General features: G+C 51.1%; 1 protein-coding gene across 2 annotated transcripts in view; it reads right to left on the bottom strand.

Moving 5' to 3' along the window:
* GCN1 (GCN1 activator of EIF2AK4) overlaps positions 1 to 18,987 on the bottom strand; it is a 66,658-nt gene that overhangs the window by 28,126 nt on the left and 19,545 nt on the right. For both annotated transcript variants that reach the window (XM_032602652.1, XM_032602651.1), the window contains exons 17-37: positions 17,010 to 17,085; positions 16,699 to 16,858; positions 15,474 to 15,663; positions 15,258 to 15,382; positions 14,311 to 14,489; positions 13,607 to 13,700; positions 12,323 to 12,436; positions 12,010 to 12,208; positions 10,658 to 10,813; positions 10,006 to 10,187; positions 8,672 to 8,752; positions 8,192 to 8,335; positions 7,131 to 7,258; positions 6,776 to 6,965; positions 6,513 to 6,583; positions 5,688 to 5,853; positions 5,142 to 5,336; positions 3,831 to 4,077; positions 3,300 to 3,421; positions 2,874 to 2,988; positions 1,619 to 1,798 (exon numbers count right to left, since the gene is read on the bottom strand). In XM_032602652.1, the coding sequence (XP_032458543.1) occupies positions 1,619 to 1,798; positions 2,874 to 2,988; positions 3,300 to 3,421; positions 3,831 to 4,077; positions 5,142 to 5,336; positions 5,688 to 5,853; positions 6,513 to 6,583; positions 6,776 to 6,965; positions 7,131 to 7,258; positions 8,192 to 8,335; positions 8,672 to 8,752; positions 10,006 to 10,187; positions 10,658 to 10,813; positions 12,010 to 12,208; positions 12,323 to 12,436; positions 13,607 to 13,700; positions 14,311 to 14,489; positions 15,258 to 15,382; positions 15,474 to 15,663; positions 16,699 to 16,858; positions 17,010 to 17,085 (3,114 nt within the window). The remainder of the gene's footprint in view (positions 1 to 1,618; positions 1,799 to 2,873; positions 2,989 to 3,299; positions 3,422 to 3,830; positions 4,078 to 5,141; positions 5,337 to 5,687; positions 5,854 to 6,512; positions 6,584 to 6,775; positions 6,966 to 7,130; positions 7,259 to 8,191; positions 8,336 to 8,671; positions 8,753 to 10,005; positions 10,188 to 10,657; positions 10,814 to 12,009; positions 12,209 to 12,322; positions 12,437 to 13,606; positions 13,701 to 14,310; positions 14,490 to 15,257; positions 15,383 to 15,473; positions 15,664 to 16,698; positions 16,859 to 17,009; positions 17,086 to 18,987) is intronic.

Raw genomic sequence — 18,987 nt, 5'->3', positions numbered from 1 at the left:
AAACAACAGAAAAACAACAAAAAAAACCCCTAATAACCCAGTTAAAAAATGGGCAAAGGATTTGAACAGTTTTCCAAAGAAGATATGCAAATGAAAAATAAGCACATGAAAACATGTTCCACATCATTAGTCATTAGGGAAATGCAAATCAAAACCACAATGAGATGCCACTTCACACCCACTAGGATGGCTGTAACCAAAAAGACAGACAATAACAGAGGTGGCAACTGGAACTCGCATACACTGCTGCCGGGAATGTCAAAATGGTACAGCCGCGTGGGGTAACAGTCTAGCACTTCCTCAAAAAGGTAAACAGTTACCACATGACCCAGCGATTCCATTCCTAGGTATCTAACCAAGAGAACTGAAATCATGCCTACAGGGAAAAAAAAAAAACCTGGATACAGACGTTCATAGCAAGATTAATAGCCAAAAAGTGGAAACGACCCAAACATCTACCAATTGATGAATGGATAAACAAAATGTGGTATACTCATTCATGGGATACATTATTGGGCCATAAAAGGAAAGAAGTACTGATACATGCTACAGTGTGGATGAACCCTGAAAACATAATGCTAAATGCAAGAAGCTAGACATAAAAGGCCACACACTGTATGATGCCATTTATGTGAAGTGTCCAGAATAGGCAAACTCAGAGACAGAAAATAGATTAGTGGTTGTCAGGGGCTAGAGGTAGGAGGGGAAATGAGGAGTGAATGCTAATGGGTGGGTGTGGGGTTCCTTTCTGAGATGATGAAAATGCCCCGGAACTAAACAGCGGTGATACTTACATAATTTTGTGAATATGCTAAAAACCACTAAGTTGTACATTTTTGAGAAGTGAATTTTACATTATACAAACTAGTCAATTAAAAAAAAAAAAAGGCCCCAGGCTGGATTCTGAAAATGAAGGCATTCATTTGATAGAGATGAGACTATTCTGGGCCTTAGAAATCCCCAGGGGTGTTGGACATTGTAAACAACAACAAAATCCACATCTACCTATTCATCCCTTAAAAAACAAAAACAAAAACCCATCATTTTCTGAATGAAAACAAGTCTGGAAATACTCAGGCTGAAAGGCACTGAATGGGTATCGATGTTCTATGCTGAAGCTTAAAAATTAACAAGTACAGTACTGGTCAAGGTAGCTGGCTGGGGTTTGTTTCTAGAAATCAATCTTTCCCTAATTACTCAAGAAATAACCACACTAAAAAGTAAGCTCCCTAACCTTCCCTCTATCACAGGCCTCCTGGAATGAGAGGGAATAGAAAAGTTCCCCAAAACCTAACACTTTGGATGATGCAGACGTGGTCCAGAGCTTGTCATTTATCTGTTGACCTCAAGGCTCCCTTAGAGTCAAGCTATTTCTGGGCCAACAACTCAGTTTCCCTACCTGAGCAGTCAATGACTGCTCCAGACCAACAGGAAAACAGACCACTTCCAAACTACTTTCCACTTATTATCGTAGGAAAAGGGTTCCCCCAAATTTAGAGGTTACCTCAATGTGAACATATCTGTCCTCAGAGGGCCTAAGCTGAATGGGTGCATGTCCCTGCAGTGTCCAGGGATAGGAGGAGGAACCGGGGCCAGTGCCCTCATGGGAGAGGCGTACCTAGGATCTCCGGGTTCCTGATGACGGAGCCAATTTGCCTGAGCGCCTGCTGTCCGGCCTTCTGCACTTTGACGTGGGAGTCGGTGAGCACCTCTGTGAGCTTGGGCACGATGTTGGGTAGGCAGGACGACAGCTGCTTAGGAGCACAGTACGCCATCGCCCCAAGCAATTCCACCGACCCTGCAGATGGCAGACACACGCCCAGCATGAAATCACTGAGCACAGGTTGGCAAGTCGCCTAGGCTGGCTGCCCGGGCAAGGGACACGCGGCCTGCTCCTCTGCAGACTGCTCCAGCAGTCCCGGGAAGAGGGCATAGGGCCGGGCTCCAGTCAAGCGAGCAAAATGCTCCTGAGGCCTGCTGAGCCTGGGCGAGAGGCTGGGCAGTATTGGGGAGAGTGGCCAGACCTGGCTTAGAGCTGACAGTGATCCAAGGTCAATTCACTGAATTTCTCTGGCCTCAGTCTCCTCATCCACAAATGAGGAGACTGATTAAGATTGTGATTTTTCAAGATGTAGGGGGAAGCCTGAAGGACTGAGGAGGAAGCCCCGATGCTGACCCTCCCCAAACCTGAGCAACTCTGTTTTACAAATTAGGATTCCAAATAAGATTACATTTTTTAAAAAGGGCTTTCGGGACTTCCCTGGTGGCGCAGTGGTTAAGAATCTGCCTGCCAAAAAAAAAAAAAAGAATCTGCCTGCCAACGCAGGGGACACGGGTTCAACCTCTGATCCGGGAAGGTCCCACATGCCGCGGAGCAACTAAGCCCGCCCCGTGTGCCATGACTACTGAGCCTGCGCTCTAGAGCTCACGAGCCACAACTACTGAGCCCGCATGCCACAACTACTGAAGCCCACGCACCTAGAGCCCGTGCTCCACAACAAGAGAAGCCACTGCGTGAGAAGCCCACGCACTGCAATGAAGAATAGCCCCCGCTTGCCACAACTAGAGAAAGCCCACGTGCAGCAACAAAGACCCAACGCCACCAAAAATAAAATTTGATTCTTTAAAAAAAAAAAAAAAGGCGGTTTAATGGTGAGGGGGAAAGGCTTTAAAATCACAGACCCAGCCACAGACAAGCCTTAAAGCTCTGCGATTTCCTGACTTAGGTCTGTGGCTCCTGTGAGAGGCCTGTTCTTTGCAAGAAAGCAACAAACTAATAAAGGAATGAGCTGCCTAACCAGTCTTGGCTTCATCCCTGGGCTGGGGAGCAGTTTTCAGAACAGGAAGTTGAGGGAGGGAGGGAGTGGCCTTACCGGCTTTGGTCCTCCAGGATTCCTCCTCCAGGGCAGCCAATAAGGAGGGGAGCACCAGCTTCACCCCATGAGCACTCAGGTTGCTCATCACAGCCTTGGCACAGTCATCTGCAGCCTCAAGGGAGGAGAAAAGATGTTCAGGGGCCTCCTCGGCTACGCAAGGGTCAAGGCCTGATGCTGGACCCAGGGTTCTCCTGGTGACCAACGCTCACTGGGGGGTCTACTGCGTCAGACCCTGTGCCCAGGCCCGCAGAGACAGCTGAGCAGGAGAAACATGGTTTCTCACCTAACAGGGCTTCAGTACTTCACTGGGAACCAGAGGAGTCCGTACCAGTAACCAGTGTCCAAGATGCGGGCAGAGGGCTTGCCAGCAGCAGGGGCCTCGAACCACTGCCAGCCATTCCCAAGTGCAGCCTCAGGACTTACCTCACGCACGTACTGGTTCCCATCCCCGAAGCACAGCAGCAGATGGGGCAGCACATGAACCACGTACGGCTCGAAGAGCTTCCCCAGCATGGTGCAGAGCATCTCGAAGGCAAAGAGCGCTCCTGGGGGAGAAGGCAGGACGGCTGGGAACAGGATGTCCTCTCAAGGCAGCCACAGGACAAGCTCCCCACCACCTCCTCACCCTCTGGAAACACTCAGGGCAGCTGTGGGACTAAAGTGGCTGCCCCGTGAGGGAGCAGCCCCTCTGCCTCCCCTGAGCAGAAAGGAGGTGAGCACTAACAGCTAGAATGGCAAGCCTCTCTCAGCTGAGGGTGTTGCTGAGTTAGAAAAAAGGGAAGTCCGGGCCGCATCAGCAAGGATGGGATGGAATGGCTCACAGACAGCTGCCCCCGCTGCAGCACACACACAAACGCCAGCCTTCAGCAGGGGAGGAAAAGCCAGATTCCCTCCTCTGGCAGCCATGGGGAATGACCTCCCACGCTGGGCGGCACCGAGCTTGGAGACACTCACCCTCTCGGCGGCGGAAGTTCTTCTTGTCCTGGATGGCATCAGTCAGCGCAGCCATCATCTCCTGCTGCTTCAGCGACAGGATGCCCAGGCCCTTTACCAGGCCTGCCAGCCCGTAAGCAGCCCCTTTGCGCTCAGCGTACTTGTCTGACTCCAGCAGCTGCTGCATCAGCCTCTGGATCATCCCTCCAGCGTCCTCCTTGATGGCGGGGACGAGGGGCGGCAAGCAGCTGGCCACGGATTCCTGGACCTGGGGGAGGGGCCCACCACGTCAGTGCTGCAGCTCAACCACAGCCAGGCCCTGGCAGCCGATGCAGTCTTCCGCAGCACCTCACCCCTAGACATCCCCCAGCCCCATCTCAGCCACCGCCTGTCAGACCACACAGAGCATCGGAAAGGCAGGTGGTGGCACAAGCTCATGCCTGACCCGCATTCCGTCAGGGTGCATGCTACATCTGTTAGCCAGGAGAGCATCAGCCATTACGGTGCTATTTCTGGTCTGAAGAGAGAACCTAGGCCTGGGCAGGTGGGGTAAAACCTCACTCACAGAGAAAGATCCAGAGAGAAGCATGCTACTGTGCCTCCTTAAAAACAGCCCAAGTCTCTCAGTTTTCAAATTTGTCAGTCAGGGAAATGGGGCTGGGCCTTATAGGGCCAGGTCCAAATCAAGCAGTCCCAAAAGATGCTGTCAATCGTCTTCCAGCCACAGCTCATGAAGCCCGACCAGGGCAGGGAGGCAGTCTGCAGCCAGGGGCCTGGGCAGGAAGCTTGGGAGGCCAGGTACTCTGACAGACTATTTGACCACAATTCAGTAAACCTGGGGTTTTCAACGTGCCTTTGAGGAGGACACTCTGGGTTGTCCAAAATGCAAATAACAGAAAATACATGTAAATGTGTTTTTTAAATAAGAGAAAAAAAAAATCCTTTGCACTGTGGCTTGGAGGCTGCATCACAAGGCCCCCAAAACATATAACTAACACAGGGAGAGGATCAGGAAAAGGCTAACACATCAAGAACGATTCTTTTTTTTTTTTTTTTAAACCTCTGTATCCCCAGGGACAGGTTTACTCTAAATGCAAAAAATGACTCTTAGAAAATGAGTAGAAAAAAATGAAAACATCTAAGAGGTCTACTAGAACAAAGTAACAAACTAACTCCCCCTCCAGAGGTGAGTATTCCTGACTATAAACCAGGCTGTCCCGAGACGAGATGACTCCTCGCAGAGAACTGGGCCTTCTGTACCCTGATACCCGACTCTGTCCCAGCGTCCCACTGCCCACCCACAGTTGGGGCCCCAGGCCAGGGGGCAGGTACCTGTTGGGAGGGGGTGGAGAGAGCGGCGATGAGCTTGGCGACAATAGGCTTCACTTTGGGGTCGCTCTTTTCCAGGTGCTTGGCTAGAGAGCCCATCAGGACCACCACGCTCTGCCGCACAGCGTCATAGCTGGCATCATTGGGTGCATTCTTCAGGAACTCCTCAAACACCGGCAGCAGCGAGTTGACGTTCTCCTGGAAAGCCAAGAGCTCCTGGAGCCTCACATCAGCCCATAGGCTGTGCCTGGGGATGACGGTCTCTGCCCCAGGACCAAGCCCAAGTCTGGCTCTGGGACAGGCATCCTAACAAGCTAGCCAGCAGTGCCAGCGGGTTTCCCAGTTTTCTGGCAGGACTGCAACAGACTTACAAGAATTTAACACCCTTTTGGGGGGGTCTTTATGACTCAAAAGAAATACAAATGGAATATTCCACGGGGGCTAGTGCCCTGCCAGGATTTCGAGCACTCAGCATCCCTGTGGCACCACTGCTCAGCCCACCTTGGCCCAGCCTTCTCCCCACCTCCTCAGCTAGCTGAAATCTTTTACCTTCCCATGCGTGTTGAGCGTCTCAAGGGCTGCATCTAACATGCACTTCCGGACATCTGGGTTTCGGTCGTTGAGGGCATCAGGGACAAAAAATTGAAAGAGTGGCTTCACCTGAGAACTGTCCAAACACTGGGAGAGCTTGTTCAGGGCCAAAGCCAAGCCACACCTAGCAAAGAAGGGGGAGCATGTCAGGGGGGCAAGGGCAAGCCAGAGGCCTCCTCCCCTGCTGGTGGCACCTATCCCAGTATGTCACTAGGAGAGTGAGCCTGCCAACAGCAAACACTGCTTCAGGGGCAGAGCACAACACAGAGCCAAATGCCCTGTGCTTACCCACTGCTGTGCCCACTGGTTTGGCAACGGCCCACTTGTAAAACAGAGACCTCCTATCTGTCCAGAGTTTACCTCCTACAGGGTGACCTTGGGGAGGGGACCAGCTCTGCCTCTGTTTCCCCATGTGTGAGTGCATCGCCTACCCCTCTCCCTCCAGGGGAGGAGGAAAGGGAGGTGAAGGTACCAGATGCAAAGGCATTCAGAAGTGGACATACTCTACAAAGGCTAAGTACTATTATTCTTTCAGCTACAGCAGTAAGGAGAGGCCCAGGGACCTCTACAGAAACAGAGTCCCTCGGAGGAAAGGAGAAACATGTCATCTAGCTAGCCAGGAAGAGCGAGAACTTGAACTCAGGTCTCTGACTCAGAGGGAAGTCTTGCTGTTTCCCTCCGCTGATCCATTATCCCATGCTGCCTCTCCACAGCACCCAGCCCAGCCAACCTGCCACACCTCAGAAAGCACTGAGTGGTACAAGGCTGAAGCAACTGTTATACCTGGCTTCCCACTGATCTGGAGGAGATTCTGAGATAACTCGTCCCAAAGCATCCAGAACTGGGGGCGGCCGCTGCAACAGACAGGTTGATCAATGCACTGCAGTGCTCTCTCCAATAAAGCCAATGACCCAGGTGAGACGGGAGATTAGGCACAAGCCACCCTGAGCCACAGTATGGCTCCTGTTTGGAGCAGGTGGGAGGTTGAAAATGGTCCAACCCACCCTTACACACCCAGACTGCATCGCGGTGCACAGACGACTCACATAGAGCTTCTCCTGGTAAATCTCCATAAGCCTGCCCATAACCTCCGCCGCCTGCCGCTGGTAACGCGCCACTGCTTGGGAGAGGGCTTCGGCCCCGGCCTGTCTCACAGCTGCCTCGTGATAGATGACGTCGTCGATGAGCAAGGAGCAGAGGTCTGGCTGCAGATCTAGGCCCATGGTTGACCAGAGCCTGTAGCAGACCAAAGGCGGAGCTGGTCAGACAAGGATCTGCAGCACAGGCCCTGCCAAACCTGACCACCCCTTTTTCCCTCTGTAGGCTGAGCGCGCTGGGTCCAGTTATTTCATGAGGGGAAAGAGGACAGAGCAGGAAAACCAGCCTTCCGACGGCTCTCACCTCTCTGCCAGCTTCCGGATCTCCTCCTCCTTGTCAAACTTGACCACCCAGAGCCTCCGCAGAAGGTTCAGGCCATTCTTCTCATCAGTATCAGGCGCTGGCAATACCATGTGGAGTTCCAACAGCCCCTGAGAGGGGGTGGGACCACACCGTGTGAGGCATGACCTTTGGGAAGAGCCTCTGACCTGTCCCGCACCACCCTGCCTCCCGCTAGGGCTGAACCGTCCAAGACGTAGCCACTAGCCACACGTGGGTCTCCACAGTGAAATCATTTAAAACAAACTCTAACTTTTTCAGCTGCACCAGCCACATTTCAAGTGCTCAACAGCCATACGCTGGCTGGTGGCTACCACACTGGACAGCACAGATGTATATTTCCAGCCCTGCAGAACATTCCACTGGACAGCACAGGTTAGGGAGTGCCATGAGTCAGTTCAGCTCATTAGCTGCTCTTCAAAGAGCTTTTCTTTCATGAAATGATGGCATATAGCGGTAGAATCTTTTCTAACATAAAATTTAACTCTAAACACGCAAGTCAGACAAAACCTCAGAAAAAGGACATTCCCTTTGTTTTAAGAACTATCTGCCACATTGCCATTGTTTTTCAAATTTTTACCAAGGACCAGTGAAAACTCTGTCACAGACTAATAGCAGGAGCCTGCAGTCTGGCATCTGGGAATCAATGTCTCATACTCCAAGGGGATCCTTTAGTTTTGGGTCCCAAAGCACCAAGAGAAAGCAAGTATAAGGTAGTAGGTTGAAGAAATGAACCAATTCTGTGAGTTATATCTGTCTATAAAAGTACTAAGATCCACATTCCGTTTTAGAAATTAGGTGAAGTCTTCCGAGTTGAAGGAAAAAATAGGCAGTGATACATGACAAGACAACTGCTTAGCTGTTCCAATTCCTAGAATGACCCCAAACCACACTCTGTGACCTCTTCTCTTTGCCTCCAGGACACGCTGGTGCATATGTGCGGCATCTCCCATCAGGGCAGCTCGAACAGGGACGCTGAGGGACAAAGGACGCCAAGGTAGCCCCAAGAGGGAGTGGGCACGCACCCGGAGCGCAGTGTCCCGCACACTAGCACAGGGGGACAGCAAGGCGCAGAGCAGCACGTCCACCTCCTCCTGCTCTGCAAAGGCACAGCCATCCTCGCCACTGCTGCTGGCACACAGGGTGGTCAGGGCGTCTGAAGCCAGAACCTGAGGTAGACATCCATCCGCTGGGCTCAGTTCCACAAATTTTTTTTCCTACTATGGGGCCAGGCAGGGGAGCCAGGTGATGGGCTGAGGGGCCCAGGGAGGAATCTGAACTAAGAACGCCCACCCCACGGCCGTACTAGGGCTCAGGCCCCAGCGCCAGGCCAAGGCCAGTGGCAGGACCCAAGCAAAACCCCTAACCAGCTGAGAACAGTCAGGCTGGCTCTCAAAAGCAGCCCTTCTGCCCAAGGCCAGAACTGAGGGCTAAGAGAAGAACTAGAACCTGAGGTTGGGGTCATGAACTGAGTCACAGCAAAAGCCAACTGGGAACCAGATCACCTGCAGTTGGGGAGAGCCTGTGCCGATCACCCAAGTCAGAAGGCGCAGCATGGCCACACGAGGCAGCAACTCTGGGCCATTCTAAGAGAGAACAGAAGGTAAGTCAGGGTGAAGCTCCAGGGAAGGTCTGTAACCAAGTCCGGTGGCACATGAAGCAGCACCCTCTCACCCACAGGGGAACATTCTGGGTCATACTGCTGACTCCACTGTAGAAACCCTGTCAGGTTTACAACTCAATCCATAGGAGCCAACCCCAGTCAACCAGATCTTCAGGGACTAAAAATAAAGAAACTCTTAACCTTGGTTGAAACTCACAGAATATGAAATACAGGTGGCCCATAAACACATGAAGAGATACTGAACTTTACAAGTAAAGTAAAAAAATGTGAAATAAAACATTACACCATTCTTTCACCCATCGTTGGCAAGATTACCACTACGTGAGGTTGTATTAGGATTGGAGAAAAGAAAACGCTCAGTGAGGGTATAGCTCAGAACATGTCACAGAACCTAACAATTCCATGCCCAAGAATCTGTCCTATAGAAATGTTCACACGGTGTGCAAGGGACATAAATGTACAAGGGGGCACACCACAGCGATGTTCAAACTATGGAAACGTTAGAAACAACCTTAAAATGTCAATCAACAAGTAAAAAGTTAACTAAACCATGGTGAACCCACAGCATAGAACCCCATGCAGCCTGTAAAATTAGATCCATGTGACGTGGATCACATGGATCCAGACACCGGAGAAGACCCACAGAATATCGTCCCATGAAAGAAGCAGTGCAATCCATTTTTGCTTTACTGTGTTTGTGGGTATGAGTTTTGAATGTGCTTAAAAAAAAAAAAGTCCACAAGGGTATAGGCCAAACTGTTAGCAACAGTTACCTCTAGGGAGTGGCATTTCTCTTTTTGCTTCTGTACTGTTGGAATTTTACACATGCATTACTTTGGCAAATTTTTAGAACATAATCTATTAAAAAGAAAACTCCTCAATGAATGGGCTCCAGTCTCACAATCATAAGCAAGTCAAAGGGAGAGAGAGTGATCAGAACTATCTTCTGAGTTAGAAACAAAACAATAAATTAATACAAAATCCTTCAACTTCTTTGGGTCAGAAACTATCAGACACAAGAGACCCATAAGCTTCTGTGAGGTCTTGACAACCACACTGAATAGAACATTTGGGTTCTCCTCACCAATGGTTTCTGCTATAGGTATATGGATAAGCTGCACGACCTCCCCCCCAGAATTGTTCATGGGAAGCGTCGGAAGCCCCTGCCTCCCCAACGCCCTCAAGCCGAGAGGGAGCCGAGCTCCCCGGGCCAACCTCGTCCACACGCCCTGGCGGGCTGCTGGGTGAGGCCCTCAGCTGGGCGTGGACGGTGAGGATCTGAAGAATCTGGGCCACGCGCTCCTCCTCCTCCTTGCTGTGGTGGGGCATCTCGGTCAGCACCATCTTCAGAAACGGGAAGACTAAGGAGAAGGCTGGCGCGGACAGGGGCGTGGCGTCTGTGAGAGCAAGAAGCAGATGGATCCTGTAGGTTGGGCAGGACCCCGAGCACGGCTGCCTCAGTGTCCATCCTCAGGGCAAGTGGGTGGGGGGAAGGCTGGAGGCCCTGACACCCTGAAGCATGTGGCATGCCAAGAGGGATGACAGGCAGTAGCCCAGTTCTAAAGCCAATCCTGCTCCTACCCCAGACACTGCCCAGTTCCACAATGTGAGAGTTAAAACAGACAAGTAGCTTCCAGAATGGCAAGAACTAAACCCTCAGTGGGGGTCACAGTGACTCAGAATACCAGGGACCAGACTCAAAAATCGTCCATCCCCCCTTTTTCAGATGAGGAAATCAAGGCCAGGGAGGGAAGAGACTCACTGGAGGCTACAGCCTCAGGAAGCCCCAGGGTACGGGGCGCCATAGCTCGTGCAATCCCTGCACGGTTCACACCGCCTCGTGCCCTTTGTCCGTCCTGTCCCTTACCTGGTTCTCCCTTGCCTGCCCTGCTGGTGATGGTGTGACTGTGCAGCAGGGTCACCGCCCTCTTCACGGCCACCGACAGCTCTTCCTGGCACCATGACTTATCCAGGGCACATTCTGGCTTCAGCAGGCGCAGAGTCACGTGGCTCACCAAAGTTCCTGTGTCCAAGAGAAGGGACCCAGCAGGGGATGACCCTCGCAAAGACACAGAATCTGGCCCAGGTGCAAACCAGGGACCCAGGGCAGAGATGCCATGTCCCTCTGACTTAATAGTAATCAATTCTGCTCTGCCTAAGTATCCTCAACCTAATTTCTCATTTCATCTCCAGGACGGTGCCAAAGGGTAGGCAGGCCGGCAAGGAGATACCCTTCTGACACTCAGGAATTAAAAGTGCACTGAGAGGAGGCATGAGCCACCCAAGGGTTGTTCAGTTGTGAGTTATTCAGTTCTATCCATGTGGTCCTCCCACCTTCCATGCAACAGCACAGCCAGCCAGGTAACACTTCCAGCAGGTTCTATGTGTACTGCCTGACTCCAGCCTCACCCTGAAGGGAACATACCCCTCAGGCTCAAGGTATGTTCACCCTCAAGGTCATTAAACAACCCATAAAGCGAGGCCTCCACAATTCCCAGCCACCCCACTTGGCCTTTGTTTCTCCACAGCCAACAGGAAGCTAAAGGCCACAGAGACCTCTGGTCATGTGGCTGCTCAGGAGCTCTGGGCTACACAGACAGGCCACGTGGCACCAAACCATCCCACTGCCACTGAATTTCAAACTGCTACAGGGCTTCCCTGGTGGCGCAGTGGTTAAAAATCCTCCTGCCAATGCAGGGGACAGGGGTTCGAGCCCTGGTCTAGGGAGATCCCACATGCCGCGGAGCAAATAAGCCCACGCATCACAACTACTGAAGCCCGCGCGTCTGGAGCCCTTGCTCTGCAACAAGAGAAAACACTGCAATGAGAAGCCTGCGCACCGCAAAGAAGAGTAGCCCCCACTCGCCACAACTAGAGAAAGCCCGCGCACAGCAACGAAGACCCAACGCAGCCAAAAATAAATAAATAAATAAGATAAATTTATTAAAAAAAAACACACTGCTACAGAAAGATCACCGACTAGCATCTAAAAGTTGGCCCTCAGAATGAAGACTCAGCAGACATAAAACGGGAGAGAGGAGGCGGCACTGTGTGCTCCCAAGGATACGCTGCTTGAGATGCCTGAGGCTGTATCCGTAGGAAAACAAGTCAGTAGCCTAGGTCACGGCGTGCCTCCCCACGAGCACTCGGGGGCATCTCTGTCCACCCCCATCCTGCCCCGGGGTCATGCCCACAGCCAGCCAGCCAACGAGGACTAACCCAAAGTCTTGAGCCTAGGGGTCATGACACAGGCAGCTAAGGACAGGAAAGGGTTCTTGATCCTGGGAGCAGCGAGGGGAGATTTCAACAAGGGCAGGAAAGAGTCGACCAGGACAGGGATGTACTGGGTCAGGCCCGACGGGTTCTTGGCCAGGATGGTGTCCAGCAGTCCTAGCGCCGCCTCCAGCTCATTGTCCAGCTGTAAGCAGAGTCACCCCAGAAGGCTAGTCAGCGGGGCCCTGCCCCAGGACAGTGAGGAGCAGGCGGCCCAGCACTCTCGTGGCACAGGCGTGTGGTGGCAGCGACTGCTTACCTCCTGCAGCCGCCTCCGGATCTGCGCCTCCTTGTCCAGCTGGGCCTGCAGCATCTCCTTCTGTTTGCTGGTCAGCTGCACCTCCTCTTTTATGCCTTTCTTCTTCTTTATCTCCTGAAGGGAACAAGCAAAGCAAATCCATCTCCAGGGAAGGGAACTCCCTCCCTCCCACCAAGCAGGGCACGCTCAGCTCCCCAGTCAGCACCAGGACAGCTCTATGTCTGTGACCTGGCCCCCCAACCTGCCATGTGGCCTCCCTACTCCCACAAGTCCACAGCCACCTGGCTTCTACAGAACAGAGAGAGCAGTAGAGAGGGGATTTCTTGCTGGATTCTCTACTAACAAACACAAGAAGGGCCTTTATACGTTAGAGAAAAGGTGCTGAAAAGGGTATTCTGGTAGCCATGCAGCTTCAGCCTCCCCTCCTGCCAGCCCGCCCTACAGACACTCTCTTCCAGTATAAGCTAAAGCCCTGCAAAGACCGAGAGCACTCATTCATTTGATAAGTCTTTACTTAGCACCTACATGGTGCCAGGCACTGTTCTAGATGCTGGGGAGACCGTGAGAACAAGACCAAGTCTCTATCCTCACAGAGCTGACAATCTAGTGGGTGCAGGTAGACCACGAACAGGGAAACAGATACATAAACAAGGTGACTTCAGATCATGACCAATGTTATGAAAGGAATAAATATGATGCATAGCAAATGAGAAGAGGCACGGGGTCTACTCTGGATAGGGTGGGCAGAGGGGTCACCTCTCCACGAAGGGGATATGTGGGCAGAGACGTGAAAGACAAGAAGAACCCAGCCTTGTAAAGACTGAGGGAGGACAAAAAACAAAAAACAAAAAACAAAAAACCGAGGGAGGAGCAAACAAAGGCTCTGAGACAGGAAAGAGCCCTGTGTGCTTTGCTCCTGTCAGAACCAGTTCTGTCACTGCCGAATAGAGCGATAAACCACGATGCCCCAGCGGCTACACTGTGCCAGGCCCTATGCCTACTATCAAGAGGACAGATAGGTCCCAGCCTTCCAGGAGCTGTGGGGACAGGCATGGAATCAAGCAACACCACTTAGCAGAGGAAATACATGAACTACTGCCAGCAGAGAGAAAGATTTGTTTTCCTTGAGTTGGGCGTAGAGAAAGCTACCTGAGAAAGGGCAGATAAAGAGTGTGGCAGGAGGACCCAGGATCAGTGGGGAGGTCGGAGGAGTGTGCCATGGGTCAGGATGACCCAAGAGACCCGCCTGAGGCCACCCCGTGTATGAGGCCTCCATGTACCCACCTCCTTCAGCTCCAGCTCGATGATCTGCTCCTTGAAGGAGTAAGCTTTGTTCTCTCGCTTCATGTTGGCCTTTTTTATGCTGTCCTGCTGGGCACTGAAACACCAGAGCAGGTGATCAGCCAGGTTCAGAACAGCCACCAGGCCCTTCAGCCTCCCACCAGCCATAAAACCCCAGCTAGTTTTTAAGTCATATGCACCAGGAAAGTGCTGGATACTCTACATGCTCTTGTATCCCAGGCCTAAGTACTGTGCCTAAAACACAGCAAGCACTCCTCCAATCAACAGATACATTGTTTCATTTACTCCTCACAAGACCCTACAAAGGACACATAGTCTCCATCTGACAGGCACTTCTCTGGTGGTCCAGTGGTTAAGAATCCACCTTCCAATGCAGGGGACGCAAATTCAATCCCTGGTTGGGGAACTAAGATCTCACATGCCACGGGGCAACTGAGCCCAAGCACCACAACTACTGAGCCCGCGCGCTCTAGAGCCCACGTGTCACAGCTAGAGAGAAGCCCGTGCGCGGCAACCAAGAGGGCGCGTGCCGCAGGGAAAGATCCCACATGCTGCCACGAAAGATCCCGCGTGCTGCAACTAAGACCCGACGCAGCCAAATAAATTAATTAATTTAAAAAAAAAAGGAAAGAGAAAAAAAAGAAAACTAAGTCTTGGGGCTATTGAGCCCATGAGTGGGGGCTCACCTCTGGATGATGGATTTGTCGTACAGCTCCCCGGCAGGGGTCTGCATAATAGCAAACTCCTCCCGTGTCACCTGGCACAGCGCTGGGTTCTGCACGGAAGCGGTGATGGTGCTGATGAGCTGAGGGAGGACCCGGTCTGGGGACAGGATGGAGAGGGAGCCCATGGCATTCATGGAAGACTGCCAGACAAACATAGACACGGTCAGTGAGCACCACAGCTGGCACTGGAGAGGGGTCCTGCCAGGCCTAAATGCCCCAGGCAATTGGCTCCCCTTCTTCTTGCCACTGCCTGCTCTTTCTGAGCACTGCCTACTGGAGTGGACAACCATAGTGTGTGCCTGCCTTCTCAGCGAGCTGTACCTACCTGGTACTAGCACCCTGATTTGGGGGACACATTCCTCTCCCAATCTCAATCTCCGTGGTTCAGGTGGAGCTGACCCCACCCTCTCCAGAGGTGGGCACATGACCCAGACCAGGATGGGCCTCAGGATAAACACAAGACCCAAGTCAGGTCAAGCAGGGCAGTAAGACCCCATGCCAGCTGAAATGACTGGAAAAACGCAAGCTTTTCCCACTGGAGCTGATGGGGGACAAGAAGCCTGGAATAGCTATCCTGCTACTAAAAAGGGGAGACTGAGAATGGAGCCCATACCGTGGAAAGCAGAGATGGGACACAGATGGATGAGACAGAGAGATGGACAGAGAGCAAGAGATACACCACCTACAAGGTCCTGAAGACACCTGAGTCCCTGTCCAGTCACATCCTGGGTCTCACCAGTTAGATGAGGGAACAAGCAAGTTCCCTCTTGTGCTCAAACTAGTTTGCATTTTCTGCCACATGAAACCCAAGGGTTCAACCCACTTTTCATCACACCTTCACCTGTTTCTCTGAATCTCCCCTGTCTGGACTCTGACCTGAGACCAGAACCAGCTCACACGCCAATTACCTGGTTCAGGGGGCTCTGTGTGGTGATCCTGGGAATGATCTGATCCAGGTGCCTGGTAATGAAGGCTTCCGGATCGATCTTCATCCTGGCAAGAAGTGCTGGCCACAGGCCAGATTGCACAGCCACTGAAGGGAAGGGGAGCTCTTTGAGGCCTTCTGCCCGGCCTGCTCCTACAACACAGTCCCCGCCCCTCCAATACCCGCCCCAGGCACGCACCTAAGGACGGGTGGTGGGAGATGATCAGCATCTCCTGGGCCAGCTGTTCCGTGTTGGTGACATCATCTTCCAGCCCCGGCACCCCAGAGATGATGCACAGAGCCTCCTGCAGGACCCGCGGAGGCACGTAGGCCTTGCCCGCCTCAGTCACCTCCCCAGCATCGGTCACAAGAGCCTCTAAGGGCAGCACCTGTGGGGAGACAACACATGAGCCCAACTGCTCAGAGCCCCGTGCAGGCCTGGCACACAGGAGATGAAGATGCCAGGGAGGCAGCTGCCTCTCATTCATGTTGTTCTCTGGGCTCCCTGCTGGTGTGGATACTGACACCCAGTGCCTGGCACTGGGACCCACAGGTTATGAGATGGGCCTGGAAGGAAGCACCTAAAACAGCCCACAGGGGAAAAGAAGGCAACAGACACTGGTCCAGGGGACCTACCCTGAGACTGCAAGTCTGTCACTGGACCACACCCCTCAAGCAGGCTTAGGGAAGGAGGGAAGCAGTGAAACAGGGCACAAAGAGCACTGAAACTAGGAGCCGGGTCTTGCGGGTCAACTCCCAGTTCTGCCACCCACTGGCTGGGGGACCCTGAGCAAGTCATTTCAGCTACCGGAACCCTGGACAACTCATACAAAATAAGCATAGTAAGCCTGTCAGCCTTTTAAAGGCATTGTGAAAAAACTGAAAGGGACAATGGGTAGAAAACACTTTAAAAATTATAAAGTGCTTTAAAAATGAAGTGTTTTTCAGGCTTCCCTAGTGGCGCAGTGGTGAGAGTCCGCCTGCCGATGCAAGGGACGCGGGCTCATGCCCCGGTCCGGGAGGATCCCACATGACGCGGAGCGGCTGGGCCCGTGAGCCATGGCCGCTGAGCCTGCGCGTCCGGAGCCTGTGCTCCGCAACGGGAGAGACCACAGCAGTGAGAGCTCCGCGTACCGCAAGAAAAAAAAAAAAAAAAAAAAAAAAGAAGTGTTTTTCCATTACTCAAGAATAAAAAGGTTGAGCTACATGTCATAAAACATGGGAAGAAAGAAAAGCATCTGAAAAGGAAAAGGAATTATATGAAACAAGGTGTTACCCAAACTCCAGGGCAGAAGATTCTGGCATCACACAGAGTCTGAGTGAGTGAGAACAGCCCAGGAGCAGTCTAGTTAAAATCCCACAGCATAAGCAGGGTCAGCTAAGGGGGTCTGAGAGCCCCAGTTCTGTAGCCCAGATGCCCTGACCTTGTGAGAACTGAGGACAGTCTTCAGCTCCTCCAGGAGTCCGTAGGCCAGCTTGAAGCCCCCAAGAGCAGAGAGCAGCTTCCGAACCGTCTGCTGGGCCTGCCTGCGCACGTGCCAGGTGCGGCTCAGGAGCACCGCCACCAGAGCCCGGTGGTACTGCCTGCAGCAGAGGGACAGGGCGTCCTGGGGTAAGGCCAGGTGTGGGGCTCTCCACAGCCAGCCTTCCACCCCTCACACACCGCCACGTCTCAGGCTCCTGTCAGGGTTTGTGTCATTTGGCCAAAGGGGAAAAGTAAACGAGCCCCACGTACTGAACTTTGTTGCCTGTGAGTCTGTGCGGATGGTCAAGGAAGAGTCTCTCTGTCAGATGCAGCACGGTACAGAGGGCTGGCGGGGGGACAGAAACAGCACAAGTGTTTTTAAAATAGAGAACACATCCAGAAAGGACTGGGAAGAGCTGGAAAATGAACACCAAAATGTAAAGGGAAAGTTACAGTTCACTAGAATTTTTTATTTTATATTGGAGTATAGCTGATTAACAATGTTGTGTTAGTTTCAGGTGTACAGCAAAGTGATTCAGTTATACATATACATGTATCTAATGAATTTTCTTTTTTGCTAACTACACACGTGTGTTCTTTTTTTAACATCTTTATTGGAGTATAATTTCTTTACAATGGTGCACTAGTTTCTGCTTTATAACAAAGTGAATCAGCTGTACATATATATATATCCCCGTATCTCCTCCCTCTTGCGTCTCCTCCCACACTCCCTATCCCACTGCTCTAGGTGGTCACAAAGCACCAAGCTGATCTCCCTGTGCTATGCGGCTGCCTCCCACTAGCTATCTATTTTACATTTGGTAGTGTATATTAAGTCCATGCCACTCTCTCACTTTGTCCCAGCTTACCCTTCCCCCTCCCCACTTCCTCAAGTCCATTCTCTACATCTGCGCCTTTATTCTTGTCCTGCCCCTAGGTTCTTCAGAACCTTTTTTTTTAGATTCCATATATATGTGTTAGCATACGGTATTTGTTTTTCTCTGCCTGACTTACTTTACTCCGTATGACAGACTCTAGGTCCATCTACCTCACTACAAATAACTCAATTTCGTTTCTGGTTATGGCTGAGTAACATTCCATTGTATATAATGTGCCACATCTTCTTTATCCATTCATCTGTCGATGGACACGTAGGTTGCTTCCATGTCCTGGCTATTGTAAACAGAGCTGCAATGAACATTGTGGTACATGACTCTTTTTGAATTATGGTTTTCTCAGGGTATATGCCCAGTAGTGGGATTGCTGGGTCGTGTGGTAGTTCTATTTTTAGTTTTTTAAGGAACCTCCATATTGTTCTCCATAGGCACACGTGTATTTTGGAACAAGCAAAAGTATATTCAATATCCTGTGATAAACCATAACAGAACATGAAAAAGAATGTATATATACATGTAACTGAATCACTTTGCTGTACAGTAGAAATTAACACATTGTAAATCCAACTATACGTCAATAAAACAATTTTTTTTAATTACTATGCAGTTCTAAAAAAGAATGAGAGCGCTCATTATATACTGACGTGAAATTATTTCCAAATCTAGACAGCACAATGCATACAGTAGGAATATTAACACTTGTGTAAAAAAGGCAGAGAACTGATACATAAGGTTATTTATTGGTATAAATATAAAATATCAAAGATACACAAGAAGCTGATAAAATTGGTTCTCCACGGCCAGGGACACTGACTGTATGGCTAGAGATCAAAGCAAGGGTATAACTTTCAGTGTAGGCTCTCTTGGGTCTTTTTTTTTTTTTTTGTATTATGTGAATATATCTCCTATTCAAAAATTAGCTAAACATTTTTTAAACATCAGGAAGTGACTAACAGGTGTAGCTCATTAAGAGAATGTTGTGATTTGTCAGTCAAAAGGCTTTTCCAATCACCAATTAGCGGCAGATACTTCTAAGGCAACCTAGAATTTTAAACATACATTTAAAGATCAACTGTTCCTTCTCTGCCAAGATAGAAACCAGTAGTTCTTCTATCTCCTGGTGTGGGTGGAGCCAGCCACACTTCGCCAGAGCTTCTCAGCTGCCTCTCAGTGCACGAAAACCTCTACGACAGCACCAATTACCCAGTCAACTATAATTACACCTAATATCACAGCTCCACAACTATTAGAGTGCTGTCTCCACAAATCTCCCACTTCCCTCCAATTTCCCTAGCCTTCCACATCCCACAGGAGTACATTCATTCCCACAAAAGCTGAGCTGTTGGCCAGAT

This window comes from Phocoena sinus, chromosome 14 (assembly GCF_008692025.1).
Source record: "Phocoena sinus isolate mPhoSin1 chromosome 14, mPhoSin1.pri, whole genome shotgun sequence".
Classification (NCBI taxonomy): Eukaryota; Metazoa; Chordata; class Mammalia; order Artiodactyla; family Phocoenidae; genus Phocoena; species Phocoena sinus.
Note: the sequence above shows the minus strand (reverse complement) of the source record. Positions and strands in the feature narration are given on the sequence as shown.